Genomic DNA, 16,976 nt, shown 5'->3' on the forward strand with positions numbered 1-16,976 from the left:
TCACTGATGTATGTGATTGGGTGACAGACCCCAGTTCTACAACCTAGACCTTCTTTTGAGGTCTGAGTTGGAAAGAAGAAAATGGATTTATATTTGTCACTTCAAAAATTAGGTGCCCATGTTGATATCAACTTTCACTTCCTGATTTTTAAAGAAACTGTTACAAATTTTAAGATAAGTTATTTCTCCACAAAATGAAACTTTCCTGATGATTAGTTTTGCCCCAAAGCCTAAAAGTTACATAAAAATACTCAAATATAATTCCCTCACCCTGGATTTTTTTTTTTTAATATGGAGAATCTCTTCTATCACTTTAAGGGCTCAATGTTCATTTTCTATTTTAATGTTAAAAATTTCCTGTTCTATCTCATTTGCTATGTATTAGTGTAAGTGGTTGCAAAGGTAGCAAGGTCTCAGTAACATGAAGACATTCTTACTATTCCTTTTTCCTTTCTCAGTGTCCACACTGAGATGAAAGCATACCCCTGGGCTCCCTGGCCTTTCTGACTGCCTTCCACAAAGTGAACTTCTTCAACTCTCCTACTTTGATTCCCATTTCAGGTTACATACTATTCTCCATGGTTATGATTGTATGGTTGACCATCTCTCTGGCGATGTGTTCTATACATTTTCCAGTCATGTGCCTTACTATAAAAAGGTTTCAGATATTCTTTAATTATTATTTTTTCCTTCACCCTGTAAATATCTTTAAAGAACCTACCACGTCCCAGGTAATTGGGTTAGCGTAGTGGACAAAACAGGAATAATCCGAGCCTCTAGGAAGCTTCACTCCAGGGAGAGGGACACAGTGTGTTTCTGTTGCAATATGTACCATGGAGATAGGTGGGTGAGGAGTAGAGGTTCAACCCAGGCAGAGAGAATGGTGCACACATCCGAATTGGATTGCTATTCCAGTATTCATCTACTGTGGGGTAGCAAGTTATCCCCATCAGTAATCCACCAACCTTTCCTCAAAGTAGACATTCTGAAGGTCTATGGGGTGGGATGGGTGGGGAGAACCATACATTTTCATAGTGGGCAAACTTCTGTGAGTCCTTTTAAATTCCCATTACAGAGGAATACTTCTTTTCTTACTGAGTTTTGTCTTGCTGTTCTCTCTGGCTCTGTTGGTCTTTCCTGATGGTCCATCTACATTGGTTATGACTATTGGAATTTCATAGGCATTATAATTAGACTCTTGAACTGACTGTTTGTTATGGAGAAGTGGTGGCAGATATGTCATGTTTACTGCAGAAATACCTTGGCCCACATCTCATTATGAGTTGATTTAAATGGTAGCAATGAATAGCAGGGAGCTGGGAAGGGGTCCCATGATCCAATGGATGCCAGCCCCCTGCTTACACCACTGCCTGCTTTTTTTTGTTTCCCCTGCAGATTAATTGGCACAGCTACCGTCTCCCTGAAGGACCTCTCTGGAGACCAAAGCAGATCACTGCCCTACAAACTCATTTCACTGCTGAACGAAAAGGGACAAGACACTGGGGTGAGCATTTCCCTCTTGTTGAGAGGTATCCATGTGAGATGGTTAAGCAAAAGTTCATTCAGAAAAAAGCATGGGTTGACAATTAGCTCACTACAGTAAAAGCAGAAATCTGGTTTTGAGGTAAATGGGTTCATTCACATACCACCTCTAATGGCCTTGTCCTCTATTTTCAGTCACAGAACTAGAAACTTGAGATTTGAGGGGCTGGGGATGTGGCTCAAGCGGTAGCGCGCTCGCCTGGCATGCGTGTGGCCCGGGTTCGATCCTCAGCACCACATACAAACAAAGATGTTGTGTCCGCCGATAACTAAAAAATAAATATTAAAAAAAAATTCTCTCTCTCTCTCTCTCTCTCTTTAAAAAAAAATTAAAAGAGATTTGATTTTCCATAACAGAATTCTGTAGAGTGAAAGGGACCTCTCTGGGTTTGGCTTTGTGCTTATCCATGTGGACATTAGTATTTGTGTGGCATATTCTGTGTATCAGACAGTCCCTAAAAGGAGTGTAAATCATGTGTATTACCTTGAAATATCATGATCTGTATTATTGTTTGGGTAGCAATAATAAAGTTTGTTTTCTGATCCCAGCCTCTCTAAATAGGTACATATAGTCTGATGTCCAATCAGAATTCAAATATGTTTTTTAAAAATCAGCTTCATGTGGTTTACTAACCAGTGCTCATAGAGCGACCACACTCAGCCCATCACCTCTAACTGCTTTATTTCCCAATGAATTTATTTTGCTTGAAAGCCTGGGCAAACGGAAAAATGTATACATACCAAGAGAGGGTATCTCTCTAGGCAAGAATACAGGTTAGGCTTCTCAACATCCATGAGAGTGTCAATTGTGCTGGTCTGGTCTCCGAAATGACCAGTTTTCTATGATTCAATATTCTGATCAGGAAACATAAATTCAAAATGTCATCTGACATCCAACTACCCAAAACCTAGCTGAGAGAAATGATATTGAGGAAAGATGGTTGCCAGTGATCTTCCTGACTTCTTTTCATTTCTTAAAGCGTGGAAGAAAGCACATATAGAAAAATGGCAGAACTGCTGTGGTTGAATGGAGTAGGGAATGTGAAGGCCTAGAGCTCTGCCCCTGAGATCCCCTAATCCTGCTGGGGTCCTAGAGCACATCTGGGCATCCAAAGGCTATGTGGACCACAGCAGGAAAACAACTGAGCCAGCAGATGAGCTGCCATGTGATCTTCTGGGTTTTGATTCTTTAGACTAAGTTTAGCAACTGAGCCCCTCCGTGTTCCCTGTGTTTGACCTTGGTGCTGTGGCCTTGGTCTTGGTAATAGCATAAGATGCTGCTCTTACAATCCTGCTACTCCCCCCCGCCCCCGTCCAGGTTACTGGGGTTGAAACCAGGGCTACATGCATGCACTGAGCTATCTCCCCCACCTTTTGATTTTATTTTGAGACAGGGTCTTGCCAGGCTGGCATCAGACTAGTGAAGCCTCAACCTCCCGAACTACAGGATCACAGGCAGCCCTACACCCAGCTTCTGATGATTCTTTATTTGCTATAGGGCTGTGGACGTGCATATTTTTAAACTCCAGTATCTCCAAGATCAGTAGTTCTTTTGTTTTGTTTTGTTGGTACCAGAGATCGAACCCAGTGTTGTTTAACCACTGAGCCACATCCTCAGCCTTTTTTAAACTTTTATTTAGAGACAGGGTCTCACTGAGTTGCTTTATGGACTCCTTAAGTTGCTGAGGCTGGCTTTGAACTTGCAATCCTCCTGCCTCAGCCTCCAGAACCCCTAACATTACAGGCATGTGCACCCTGTGTGACTCTCTAGATCAGTAGTTCTAAGTCAGTCCATCCATGATCTCATTCATGAAGGAATATTCACTGAGAGCTGTCCAAGGAAAAAATAAGAGCAATGCAATGTATGTGTACATGCATGTGTACAAGCATGTGTGTGTATGTGTGTTTGTGTGACTTTGTGTGTTCATGAACATGCACACAACATCTTTATTTGCAAAGAACTTCCTCTGTTCTGAGGTTTGTTTTTCCCTGTTTTGGGATTACAATGCCTTTCTTTTATGAAATGACTGTGATAGTAAATGGTAGTTGTGAGCACATGTTTGGCCAAATAAAAATTAGCAAGCCTGTGCTGATTTCCCCTAACATACTTTTTTTTTTGAAATTTTGTAGGTCTATGAAATATAAAAGTAAATAAATTCTATCCTAAAATAATATCCCATTGGAAAATTTTTTTCTGAGATTTTTATAAGCAGGAATAACTTTATCTCCTGTATGGATCTAATATATTTCCTTCTTTCTGGTAATGAAAGTTACATAAAATGTTGTTTTCCTACTTGCTTAGGATTTGGGGATCATGGTTTAAGTGAGAAGGCTGGCAATTATGTTGAACTTTATAATCTGCATACTTGCTTCCTCTACTCAGACTAGACTTCCCTTTTTTATCCTATTTTATGAATCATGTTATTATATGCATTTTTATTGGACCCTTAAAATTCTTTTTTTTTAAAGAGAGAGAGAGAGAGAGAGAGAGAGAGAGAGAGAGAGAGAGAGAGAATTTTAATATTTATTTTTCAGTTCTTGGCAGATACAACATCTTTGTTTGTATGTGGTGCTGAGGATCGAACCCGGGCCCACACGCATGCCAGGCAAGCGAGCTACCGCTTGAGCCACATCCCCAGCCCCCCCTTAAAATTCCTTACTAGACAAAAATGTGAAAATAAATCTCAGCAATTAATACTCATATAAGTTAACTAGCAACAAACGAATTAGCCATTAAAATTGAGCATCTGCAATTGGAGCTCTGTAAGCAAAGGCCACCTCCACTCTAGGATGGAGCCTAGTTGTAACACTTGCTTGTTACAACTGGATTCCAGCCCTTTAGGGATGACACACTTGGCAACTGTAACAAGGTAGCTCCTTTCCCATCCCACCTTAGCTCAAGTGTGGGAAAATAGAAATAGGCCTGCACATGATGTCGTTGTTCTCCCTATCTTGTCTGGCTTTCCTACTTCCCTGCTCATCCCTTCTGGGCCGACTGGCATTGAATCAGTAACATTCTGATGCTCTGCACTGATTCTGATGCTCAGCACTGATTCTGTGATGAATTGTTTCTATGCAGGCCACCATTGACTTGGTGATCGGCTATGACCCACCTTCAGCTCCACATCCGAATGACCCAAGTGGAACCAGCATGCCAGGCACAGGAGGTAAGCTGATCCTTCCAAAGGCCAGGTCACCCCAAAAGGAATCTGCTAAGACACACCAGGAGGGGCCCTGGAGAAAGTCTGCAGCTGTAAAGCAGGTGGAGCTGCCCAAATTGGGACATTACAAGTATTTAAGAATTACCCTTCAAGGCAGAGGGGAAAGGTGAAAGAGTCTTTGTAAACAACCTCTTGTCAGACCCGCCCAGCACACACCTGGACTGCAAAACCATGTCCCAAGCACGGTGTTTCCTCTTATCTTTGAAATGTAAACACTCCGGAGAGTGTTCCAGCTTGTGGGGTTCATGGAGTGACCTCTCTGTTCTCTTCTGTCTTCTTGCTTTCCCAAAAGTGTGACCACTGGACTATGCTCTCAAGGACCAATCTCATGGTCAGTGCCCTTGGACTGGGGCCTCTTTCTCTGTCTCCCTTAGCCCTGATTCCCCTCCCATCCTCAAACAGCCCTTGATCCTCTGGTTAATTGCTTCCCTTCAGAACAACCCACCTCTTATCCTCCTTGATCTCTGACATGGGTTGTCAGTCTTTTGGGGTCATGAGATCAGGGTGGGGTTGTGTGAGGCTATCAGGGGAGGGATTTAGTCCTCAATTAGAGGGAGGGGGTCTACATGACAATATTTCATGGCCCCGAATTGTAGCTTGCCTAACAAAGAAGACCCTGAGCTCTATTGTTGCAGGGGACAGACAAGGAAAGACACCAAATAGGAACAGAAAGCAGGTTTATTTGGCTCTAGCCAGGTTCAGAGGACAAAGCTTTTGCTGTAATCAATCAATCCCCCTGAACCCCAAGTAAGGGGAGGGGCTCAAAAGTTCACAGTCTGCAGAAGTTCACACAAAAGCTTTTTCTTTCTCTGTTCTGGGCAAGTTAACCCTTCAAAGACAACACCTGAGAAGAGGGGAGCTTCTTCTCCCACATTCTTTCTTCCCCCTGGGAGTTGTTACAGAGGAGCCCAATTAGTAACTTCTTCTCTTATCTTTGAAAGTAAACATCTCAGTGAAGCTCCAGTCCAGGGCCAAAGGCCTAGTTAAAAGAATCTGGTTTTCTTATCATACTTTGCATTTGCAAGCACACTTCTAAAACCTATTCTATACGTTGTTATTTACATAAAGTAGTCCATAAATTTGTGGGAAAAACTAGTAAAGGGGTGTTCAGCTCCTAGGGTGCTGATCTCTTCCAAGTCAAGTAAGAGAGCAACAAGAAATAAGAAGTTTAAGTACATTGAACTCCTTAGTAGAGATTCTTGTGCTGATAGTCCTAAGATCAATTATAATGAAGATTTCTGGAGAAGACTAATTAAGATTTTCCTGTGTAGGAGGGGGTGCCACTACACCATCTCTAGTACTGCACCAAAAAAAAAGAACAATCTTTCACAAAGCTGACTTGACCTCCTTTAGTATTTTTCTAGTGTGATGATGTGATGCAAAAAGTGTCAACTTCTGTCCTGAGATGTGTTACCAAATTCCTGTTCAGTTACCCCAGCCTTGGCATGTGCCCCAGGAAGGAGGGACACTTTATTCCAGCACACTCAACTTGAAGTCCTCTCTTAGGAGGAAGCTCTGGTACTTGTTCCTTCTCCTGTGTTCTTGTTTCCCTTGCTTCTGAGCTCTGCTCTCTGGCCACCTGATGGTCTCCCCAGTCGAGAGCACCTGTCCTTTGTGCCCTATGGCATCTCTGCCCCTTTCTTGCCTGACTTCTTCTCCTATCTCAGCCTCATCTCAACTGCTGTCCTTGCTTGTGCATCCACTACTAATGTTTCAGTCTATTTCTTGAGTAAGTAGTTTGAGTTTCCAGCGAGGGTTAGCTGACCTCCTCTTCCTTGGTGTAGATCAGGACTGACAAGACCCCAGTATATCAGCAACACACTCCACTTGTTGCCTTCTGCCTAATGGCACCTTGAACATGTCACTTGGTCCCTGGACTCTCTATCCTTCAAGAGCCCTGTAGTGACTCAAGAATGTCTGTAACTTCTCTATGTCCATAGTAGGAATGACCAAATAAAACACCTGAGACAGTCCCAGACTGCCCAGCACACCCTCAGGTGTGGAACTGAATGGCCCCACCCTTTTCCTTCCCACCTTATCTGCTGATGATTGTTGTCGCAAACATTTGCATCTGCCTGGGAAAAAGTAGGCACTTTCTGGCCCTCTTGAGGCAGCTCCCTGGGTAGGCTACCTGAAGTAGCCTCTGATTAGGAAAATATTACGCTGAACCCTGTGTATTAGTTTCCTCTGGTTGCTGTAACAAATACCACAAACTGATAATTTAAAGAATGTAGATGTGTTCCCTCTCAGTTCTGAAGAGTAGAAGTCTGAAAGAAAGGTTTCTGTAGGACTGGTTCTATCCAGAGACTGACAGAAAATCTGTTCTAAGCCTCTGTTTTACCTTCTGGTGGCTGTTATCAATCCTTGATGTTTTTTAGTTTAAAAATGTGTCCCTCCAATCTCTGCCTCTCTGCTGTTCTCTCTGCCTGTGTCAGGGTGCAAATTTCCCACATCTTATAAGGACAACACTGTTAGAAATATCTGGGTGCTGCAAGAAATCAGACACACACTAAAGAGGTACTCAGCGAGGCAAAATTTTACTTTTGCAGAAGAGTGTGCTACTAAAAAAATCTGACAAGCAAGCATACTGGGTGGGATGTCTGCCCAGGTTTTTAATCCCTAATCCAGCACTGCCCCTTGCTCGGCTTGGAGGAGTTCCGAGTATCTATCTATGCAATTGACTAGTTTAAAATTGGGGAGGGTAAAGGGAAGGGGTATAGTTATGATTGTATCACCTAGTGCATGTAGGCATTATGATTGGAAGACTGAGGACAAAGGGGCCACTCAAAATGACTACATTTTATTGGAAATAAGAGGTGCTGCAAGAAATCAAACATGCTCAAATGTGGATGGGGAAGGCAAACCTTTATTCTGCCCAAAGGATATGCTTCAGGGTATCTGATTAAGCAAGCTCGACTGGGTGGGCAGTCTGCCAACATTTATCCCTGACGAGGTACTGCCCCTCTCTCTGGATAGGAAGAAGTTGGCGTTACAATCTACGGGATTAGCTAATTTTAGAATTAGGGTGGGCAAAGGGGAGGGCTAGAACTGATCTAATTAAGGCTGAATACTAGATTTTGAAAATGAACCACCAGACTTTCTATTCCTCACAATTTCAACCACATAGTTTTGTAATTTAAAAATAGTTCCATCGAACTACAGGCAGTGAAATTTAGGTTTTAGATTACAGCAAACACATTTTGCTACATATTAGGAAACTCAGACTAAGATTTAACATTGATGGAAAAGAGAACATTCACTTTACAATAGTCACTAGATTAGGGCCCACCCTAATCCAGTATGACCTCATCTAAGAAGCCTTTTCCAGAATAATTTATCATATTCTGAGTTTCTGGGTGGGTATGAATTTGGAGGCAAGGGGAATAGTATTCAACTTAGTACACTGGCAGATAAAAGATTACTTTCATTATGTCTATTCCATTTTAAGAGCCAAAATGTTAAATGGGTTCCTTGGTGCTATCCTTTCAGCCAGGCCTTTCAATAAAAGAGCAGACCTACAGAGCTTGGTGCCATACCTTATTAATATATGTGGAGTAAAAAAAAAAAAAAAGGATTTCTGAGTTTCTTGAATGCTATTGCTCTGTGGGGAAGTGCAGGGGGTAACAAATGCTTTAGGACACAGCTCCTGCCCTCCAGGTACTTTGAGTCAGATTTCATGACAAGACTCTTTTTTTATCTTGGAGATAAAACATCTCCCATAAAAGGAAGGGCTTTGAGGTCAGCCTGGCCTTGGCTGGATTATGTGTCCATTGTTAATTTGACATGAAACCTGGGTAAGTCCCTTAACTTCTCTGAATCTCAACTTTCCTTACTGCAAAGCAAGAATTTTAGTAGCATGTGAATTATAAAGTTATGAGGATTAAACACAATAATGGCTGCATTGATGGTACCTACTATTATTATTGTTGCTATTATTACAAAAACAATTGTGGATGACTTATAATCATAGCTCAGCTGGGTAACACAGTTTGTATGACATCCAAATTATTTCCTCAGCAAAGTAGAGCTTCTAGAAAAGAATGACTTTGTTTGGCCCAGAGTCAGATTGAGATGATCAAATGTTTTCACTGTAAAAATATTTTTTAAAAAAATGTTTGGTCCCAGTGGAGCAGAAAGTTTTTTGAGAACAAGCAGTTTGTTTAAGCTACAGGGAGAGAGATCCTGTCTTCTCAGATTAACTCAAATGAGCCCAAACCCAGAAATGCAAGTGCCACAAACATAAGATTTCCCTGGAGCAAATTTCTGCTTTCTTAGATATGAGCAAAGCAGCAACTCTTGAACTTTTAACCCCACTGCAGAGAAATCCTTGTCACCAGAGGCTCCCTTTACCTGAGGCTCCCTTCACCCAAGGCTCCCTTTCCCTGAGGCTCCTCCTCCTCACAGCTTGGCACAGCATCAGCTTGGACGCCTAACATCTTAGCAGCCCTGTGGACTGAGAAAGTCTGCCCACACCCTGGAAGCTGACCCCTGGCTGGCTCAGCAACAGGCCGCTGGGCCAAGGCACCTAAGGTCTTCCTTAGAAGCTCTCGGAATCCCTGATACCACTGTACAGACATGAAAATGATTCCTCACTGGGGTTTCTTGCATTTGGCTGTCAAAAAAGCATTGCTGCAAATGAGCCAGCTAGCTCTGCAGAGCAATTTGATTTTTTAAGTGTTAAGAGGACAAACTGAAATTTCTTTATTAAAAAAAAAAAAAAACAAGGTTCTTTGAACTGGAAGTGCTATTGTTTCTATAAAAAGAACATTTACCAAGGCTGGGTCAAGGGTGGCACTCAGAATGTGGGCTTTATGTTCAGGCTAAGAGAAATTTTCTTTGAGTTCTATACTAAGAGAAGACAAAGGGAAGGGAGAAAAGAAAGATGAAAACAACGCAGGGGAAGATAAAACCAAGAAGCATGAAACAGAAATAAAGCAAGAAAACCATTCCTCTTGCTATTGCTTACCTAATGCCATAAACAGACAACTGGCCTATATTATTTTTAGCCTTTGATAGATGAAATAAAGAGAGAAAGAAAGAAGGAAGGAGGAAGGAAGGAAGGAAGGAAGGAAGGAAGGAAGGAAGGAAGGAAGAAATTTAACTCCTTTATATGAAAGTAATGTCTGTTTTCTCTACCTTCAGATTTTTGAAATTTTACTTGTTTATCATTATTTGAATACAAAAGAACTATCTGCTCATTAAAAATGTAAGTAACACAGAAAAGACATTGTAAGACACAGAACAGGAAGTTTCTTACAATTCCATCCTCCTGAGATGACCACTGTCGAAAACTAACTGGTATTGATTTTAAATACCACCATTTACAAAGTGACTCCTGCAAAGGAGAAATGTAAAATATTGACAACAGAATACAGAAGTAAAGATTTTCTGGAAAACTGACCACTGCAAGTTAAAGGAACCAATTATGACCATAGACTAAGGAATTGAACCCCTCGTGGGCTTATTTAAGGAATGCTTTTTTGGAGTCTTTATGTCAAGATGACTTAAAGGTACAGCTTCTGGGCCACTGGGAGTTGACTGAAAGTGTGTGATGTCAAAGGTGTCCCTTTCCTTGACTAGCTTGGAGACTGCTGCCAAGACAGAGGGGTGGGCTGACCCAGAATATAGGTTTGGCCAGCTGAGAACCTGTTACCATGGTGACTTCACTCATCATCTTTCAATCAGTTTGATTGGAGCCTACCTTCCTGTAGCCGGAATGAACTATTTTTAAAACCTCATGTCTATTTTTGAAGAACCATCTGTTAAATTTGTGCTTTGTCCAACCTTAGGAATGTAAAAATTCATTCATAGCCAGACTTCTTTGCTTCAAATTTCTTTCTTTCCATGAACAAAATTCTTTTGCTTGAAACTACATTTGATCCAGATCAGAAAACACTTACTGACACCTGTTTATGCCACAAGCAGAGGTGAGAATGGCATTGTTTGGCCACCAAGGATCTTGTAGTCAAAGGATACAATATTAACATAAGTAATGATAGTCAGAGCTGAATGTAATAAATTTCTCCAAAGAAGACAGAGCAATTTATTTGTATTTACCTGGTTTACATTGTATTTCAGACAGAGCTCGTGGGGCTCACAGTTTTTCTTCATCAAAGGCAGATGCTTCCAGGGTAGCCCTACAAGCCTGTGTTTACATCACTGCATTTTAGAGGCTTTTCTGTGGTACCTTTGCATGGTCTAAATATTAGAACCATGCCAGAAGATTCTTGGGGCACATCTGGAGCTATTTGCCCAATAATTGGAGTGGGGAGAAAAAATGAATTGCTTACAACAAGACACATTTATTTATATAACTTCTAATATTTTAGAAACCCTCAAAAGGATTTATAATTATAATTATAATTCCACATTCCAGATGAGTCAGCATGCTATCTCCAAAACATTACATTCTTTCTTCCTTCAAAGCTAACTCTTTCTCATCCTGTGTTATATTTTTCAACTTACGCTGAAAATCATGTTATACCAGCCCTTTGTTCTAGTTTATAGTGACTTGATTATGCCTTGTTCAATGTAGTAAAAATTCTGCATTGACCAGTATCACCACCCAACAAGACCTGAGCATGAGAAGAAAAACCCTATCATAAGCAGAGAAAGACATTCCCTCTAGAACTCTTGCAAAACAGACTGAAACAAAACCAAACAGAAAATATTCTAGAAAGGCCTCTCTATTTAGGAATGGAAAGGAATAGGTGTTTGGATAAAGGGCTTTGCTGGTAGGGGTGGAGGTTCTGTGCTCCAGGCCAGGAGGAAGCCTGTGGTGACTAGGCAAACAGACCTCCCACTGTCATCCTAGGAGATGGCTTCACTGGGAACCTCTAATAGGTTCCCTTCCCTGGCAAGGTATTGACAGATGGGGGAGATGGAATAAAAAAAAGGGATGGCCTGCAGATCTGGTGACATCTGAGGGACGGATAACTCATTCTCTTCTGCTTGATAGGAGAAGTGCTAGAGGTGAAAAACACGAGATCCAGGAAGAGGGAGAGAAGTTGACATCCATGGGGAAAGGCATGATTGGGGGCACCAAGGGCAAACATGACGATAAGGTGTCCTAGAGCTGCCAGCTCTTCAGCACTGAGTGGGCAAACAGAAAGTGTCACTGACACAAGTGACTTCACACAGGGATGGCTTTCCAGAATATTGCTGTAGAAATTTGAAAAGAGGACAGTATATCTCAGGATTTATGAAGATGTGCTTTGTTAAGTTGCTGGAGTTGTGATGGAGAGACTTCTTAAATGTTAAGTGAAGCATTACTTGTAATTAAGTAAAGGTCACATGGGGGTTACTGACATTCAGGAAGAGGACAGAGTGTGACCCAGTGACACCATGATTCTGGGGGAGGCAGGCTGGCATTTGTACGAGGGAATTGTGGAGAGCTTGTCACAGCTAGAGAGGGACTGTAAGGACCCTGAACCATAGTGAGCCAGCAGATCTGAGTTTGAGGCTTGGTCCCACTGTCAGGCTGTCACTTAACCTCTCTGAGCCTCAAATTCCTTAGTTACAACATCAGGAGATTGGGTTAAAATGGCAAGCCGGGTCTCCTCCAGCCCTGATGTTCTAAGATTCTACTAAAATGGTCTGATGAAAGCCAAAGTTCATGTAAGCAGATGAGTTGATGGAAGTTCCCATGGTGGTTACCTCTTTCCAGATGCCAGGCTTTGTTCCAGATGTCTGGCTTTGTTCCAGTGGGTTGAATCCAAGAGCAGAAAGCGTTTCAGGAATTAAATGAACAAATGCTGTGGAGAGTCGAGGAGACTTGAGACAAGACCATTGAATGACCTGATGTGATAGCCTTTGGTGACCTTGGCAAGAGTAGTTTTATTGGAGCCATGAGGTGAAGACCTAATCAGAGTGAGCTGGAGAGAGGAAGTGGACCATGTGAGAAAACATTCTGAGCAGTTTACTATTAAGAGGAAAACAGCAGTGGCTATAGGGGGCGCTGTGGAGTCAGTGCAATTTTGCATGTATGCAGCAGGGGATGGGGGAATTGTGATAGTTCAGCATGTTTGTATTTTGATGGGAATAATCCATTAGAAAGGAGGAAACTGATGAGTGGATCCAGAGGCAGGTGTTGCAAAAGCAAAATCTTGAATATCGAAAGGAAAAAGGTTCTGTGCAAACATGGATGGCTGGCCTCAAGTTAGGGAGCATAGATATTTCAGGGATGGCAGCAGGAGAGAAGGCAGATGAAGGTAGGATGCTGGATTTGGAGCTGGAAGATTGTGGAAAGTCTCATCTGACTGTTATCTCAATGAAATAAGAAGCAAGGTCATTGGCAGACATTGAGGCTAAAGAGAAGCTTAAAGTAAAAAGTTAAATAAAAAATGGGGAGTTAGGAAAGCTCAAGTGATTGACCTTGTTGGTTAATTACAGCTATCTCAGATCAGGACCCAGCAAAGCTTTGAAACAGATGCCTTGGAGATGTGGTAGGATGGCCAGGCAACCCTGTGAATCCACTTTAGGTTTGTGATCATAAAATTAAAGTGAAACCCATCAGTAAGTGTGTGTCCTCAGCCAAGTTCAACTGCGTGGGTGTAGCGGTGGGGGAAGTACAGGGTCAAAAGTGAGAACATCGAAGTTACAGGCGGGGAGGGGTTAAGGGGAAGGTCGGGAGCGATTGCAGTGTTGGGCCATGGACTCCCATGTGGGATGGGAGAAAAGTGAAGACATGAAGGAGATGGGGGCAGGGAAGGTGGGGTGGTCAGTGGATTGGGGGCTGCCCGCGTGGTTGGAATAATAAAGCAAATGGGAAAGATTAGAAAGATTCAGGGGATTGCCTCTCAAGTGGGTTGAAAATGTTCCTTGAAAAATTCATGTCTACATGGAACTTCAGAATATACCCTCATTTGGAAATAGAGTCTTTGCATATGTAATAAGGAAGAAGAGGTCAGCCAGGTGTAGTAGCACATGCCTGTGGTGATTTGGGAGGCTAAGGCAGGAGGATCACAAATTGGAAGCCAGCCTCAGCAACTTAGCAACTTAGTGAGACCCTCTTTTGAATAAAAAATAAGGACTGGGAATGTAGCTAGTTGGTAAAATGCCCCTGGGTTCAGAAAAAAAAAAAAAAAAAAACATGAGGTCAGCAGACCATGATCCCTCATGAGAGGAGGCAAGGACACAAAGACACAGAGGGAAGAAAAGTCATGTGACTTTTTTTTTCTTCAAAGCCAGAAGGGGTGAAGTGGGGCCTCAGCATGCGAGGGATTATGGGAAGATGGTTAAAATGGCATTTCGAGTAAGAAAAGCAAGGTTTGCGAAGATATCCAGTTAAATAAGCCAAATTCAGCAGTGTAGAGACACCACTCGGAGCCATGCTTGTTGAGTTGGTTTGCTCCAATTGCAGCAATTGAAGTGATACAGCTGTAAGCCGAGTCATGCTAAGAATTGGCAAGAGCTCAGGGAAATGTGTCCCTACCAACGCCTTGAGTTTGGACTTCTCAATTTTGAAACTGTCAAGAGAATAAATTTCTATTGTTTTAAGCTACTCAGTTCACAGCATTTTGTTAGACTGTCCTTGGAAGCAATTACAACCAGCAACTTCTTTTTCGGTCAGTGGTTCCCAGCCTAGTGTTGACCTCTGGTCATAAAAGACTCATTCTTTGTAGATCCACTTGGCTATGATAAAATTCATGCCTGGTCTCATGAACAGGGCAAGCCAGAGCAGCCACTAATGTTTGGTAACGAAACAGATTATGCTGTCTATTTGGGGAGAGCTTAGGGCCCTCTCATTCTTTGTGGAACACTAAGTGTAGCATTGTTTAATCCTGTGTGGCTTCCTTGGCATAAAGAGATTTCCTGCCCAGATATCCCTCTACTGTGGGGCAGAGATTCTGGTTCCCCCTGATCCATCCCTTTGGCCTGAAGTCTGAATAGCAGAGGGCGTTTTCAGAAGCCTTGGGTTCTTCACTATCCACAGTCTGCTAGAGTATCCATCTGGAGCTTAATGAGTGCATGTCCAGAGTCTAGCCCTGCCCTACTTTTCTCCTGTTTGCTGCCATAATTAACCACCAACCTCAAGGGGAACAATTCACAGCAAGGAGGAAGTCCCGCTTGGGCTCAGAAGGATCAAAGGAAGTTAGGCTTCGTTGTCTAGAGGAACCTGAAAGCCATCTGCCTCGACCATTGCGCAGCCTGGAACAGGTTTGCAGAAGGAGTGCTGACCCTCTGTGCTTCCCTGAGGCTGAGCGAACACCCTTCAGCTTTTTCAGTTCTCTTTCCTGAGAACTGTGCAGGAGTTTTGCCAAACTGTTGAAGAACTCCAGAAGGCATGTGTCGGCTCAGATCTACCCCCTGCCCTCCATTCCACCCTCTCAAGCCCCTTCCATGTACCAAGATTGGGGTAAAGCCTGGGGGAAGTTACAGAAAGAAGGAAAGGTCAAGTTCCTGCTTTTGAAGAATATATGGGAGACGGGGAGGATGGTGGGTTAATAAGTAGGTACAAGACTCTGCAGTGAGGACCAAAAAGAACAGTGTGCATTGGGACAGAGAGGATGTGAGGTGAGCAAGGCCTATTGCAAGACAGTCTATATCAGCTGAGACTTGAGGGAGGAAAGGAACTTGTCTGTGGAGATTAGGAGGAATGACATTCTGAGAGCCTGGATCCATGCAGCAGGCAACCCCCTTTAAAGCCTCTTCATGAATAGGAAAAAATAGGAGCCCCTGCTAGATTATCTTGCAGAGGACAAAGGGAGCTGTTCTCCCTCTTTGGCTTCTGTGTGTCTCCCTGATATCTTAACAAAGATGTTGATGCACTAGGAGGCTAGCACCTTACTCACCTGAAGCCTGGGTTTAAACCTAGTTTTAAGTCAGCAAAGCAGGGCAAAGACTTGGTCCTGGGTTTAACTCAGCTCCCAATAACCTGCCACGGACAAGCACTTCAGCTTCTGGGCTCCAGTTTTCTATCTGTAACATGGGATAAATGGTCACTTGGACTGAGGGTCTCTTCTCGTCTGACATCCTGTGGAGTTATGGAGCCCTGAAGGAAGTGTGAAGTGGGGATCCAGAGAGTGTCCAGTCAAGGAGCAGAGGGCAGGGGAGGAGGTCACATGCATTGGTCAGGAGTCAGGAAGACGGGTCCAAGGAAGACCAAGAGGATTCAGAGGAGTGAGAGGAGAGCCACAGTGAGCCAAACATGCATCCATGAACCAGTGCCCAATGCTCTGGAAGACCAAGCATGAGGACCCAGAGCAGGCCCTGAGCCTAGCAGGAGGTCACAGCTGACCTTTGAAGAACAGGAGCCAGGTAAGGACAGGCTCAGCAAGAGTGAACCTACGAGGGGAGGAGGTTCACCCTGGCTCAGTGGTGAAGCAGGACATATGAGAGGACTCTTTCCTCCTCTGATCCCTCTCCTCCCTCTGCACCTCTTCTCCCCTTAATCTGTGCTGCTCACTGATTGCTCCAGCTTCCCCGAATCCCCACATTGCTGCTTCCCAGGAAGCATTCTGTGCAAACCAAGGGGACAAAGGGAGAGCAACATGACCACCTTGTTCTGCTTAGGAATAAAATGACATGGATTCAGCCTCTGCCACGAGGGTAAGAGGGTATTTGTGAATTAGGAAGCTCAGTTGTAAATGAGCCAGGGCAGCTCCTGAGCCAACTTCTGGAGGAAGACTCGCACCAGGAAGGGTGGGGCTGAAGTCTCTCTTTGCAAGTTCCAGTTTTCCACTGCATTTCTTCATCTCTGTGTCCCTTTGACCTCAAGCTAGCTCCTGAGAAGCCAGTGATTCCTGCTGGATCCACCCTCCTCTATGTCTGGGATCTCTGGCTTTCTCTTGGTCTCTTCCAAGGCACCTAGATGAGCGCAGTGATTCACCTTGAGCACATTTCCCTAAAGAAACTGTCTCTGAGCCCCAGGTCAGTGTTACCAAGAGCATCTCCTTTTGCCACCTTGGAGATTCTGAAAACCTAATAGTAGGCAAAACTCTCCGTGTCCAGAACTGAAGTGTTCAGACATTTTCAGGCCATGGACTAATTGGATTCTCTTTTTATATTTCAGGAGAAGAGGAAGAAGACGCAGGTGATGAAGACAGATTGGATGGTACAGTCAGGGGCCCGGGGCCTCGGGTGCCGGCTGGGGCGGTTTCAGAAGCGCAGCTTGCTCGCAGGCTCACCAAAGGAAAGAGCAACCGGCGGATGCTGTCCAATAAGCCACAGGACTTCCAGGTAGATTCAGCCCAGCTGCTCTGCATCCTCATT

At 43.4% G+C, this 16,976-nt stretch overlaps 1 protein-coding gene across 2 annotated transcripts in view; it reads left to right on the plus strand.

Annotated features, from left to right (window-relative positions):
- The window catches only part of Myof (myoferlin), a 151,247-nt gene that overhangs the window by 40,132 nt on the left and 94,139 nt on the right, over positions 1-16,976 (plus strand). For both annotated transcript variants that reach the window (XM_078037972.1, XM_078037965.1), the window contains exons 4-6: positions 1,396-1,504; positions 4,622-4,709; positions 16,777-16,943. In XM_078037972.1, coding sequence (XP_077894098.1) covers positions 1,396-1,504; positions 4,622-4,709; positions 16,777-16,943 — 364 coding nt within the window. The remainder of the gene's footprint in view (positions 1-1,395; positions 1,505-4,621; positions 4,710-16,776; positions 16,944-16,976) is intronic.

The sequence above is a fragment of the Ictidomys tridecemlineatus genome, chromosome 1 (assembly GCF_052094955.1).
Source record: "Ictidomys tridecemlineatus isolate mIctTri1 chromosome 1, mIctTri1.hap1, whole genome shotgun sequence".
Lineage (NCBI taxonomy): Eukaryota > Metazoa > Chordata > Mammalia > Rodentia > Sciuridae > Ictidomys > Ictidomys tridecemlineatus.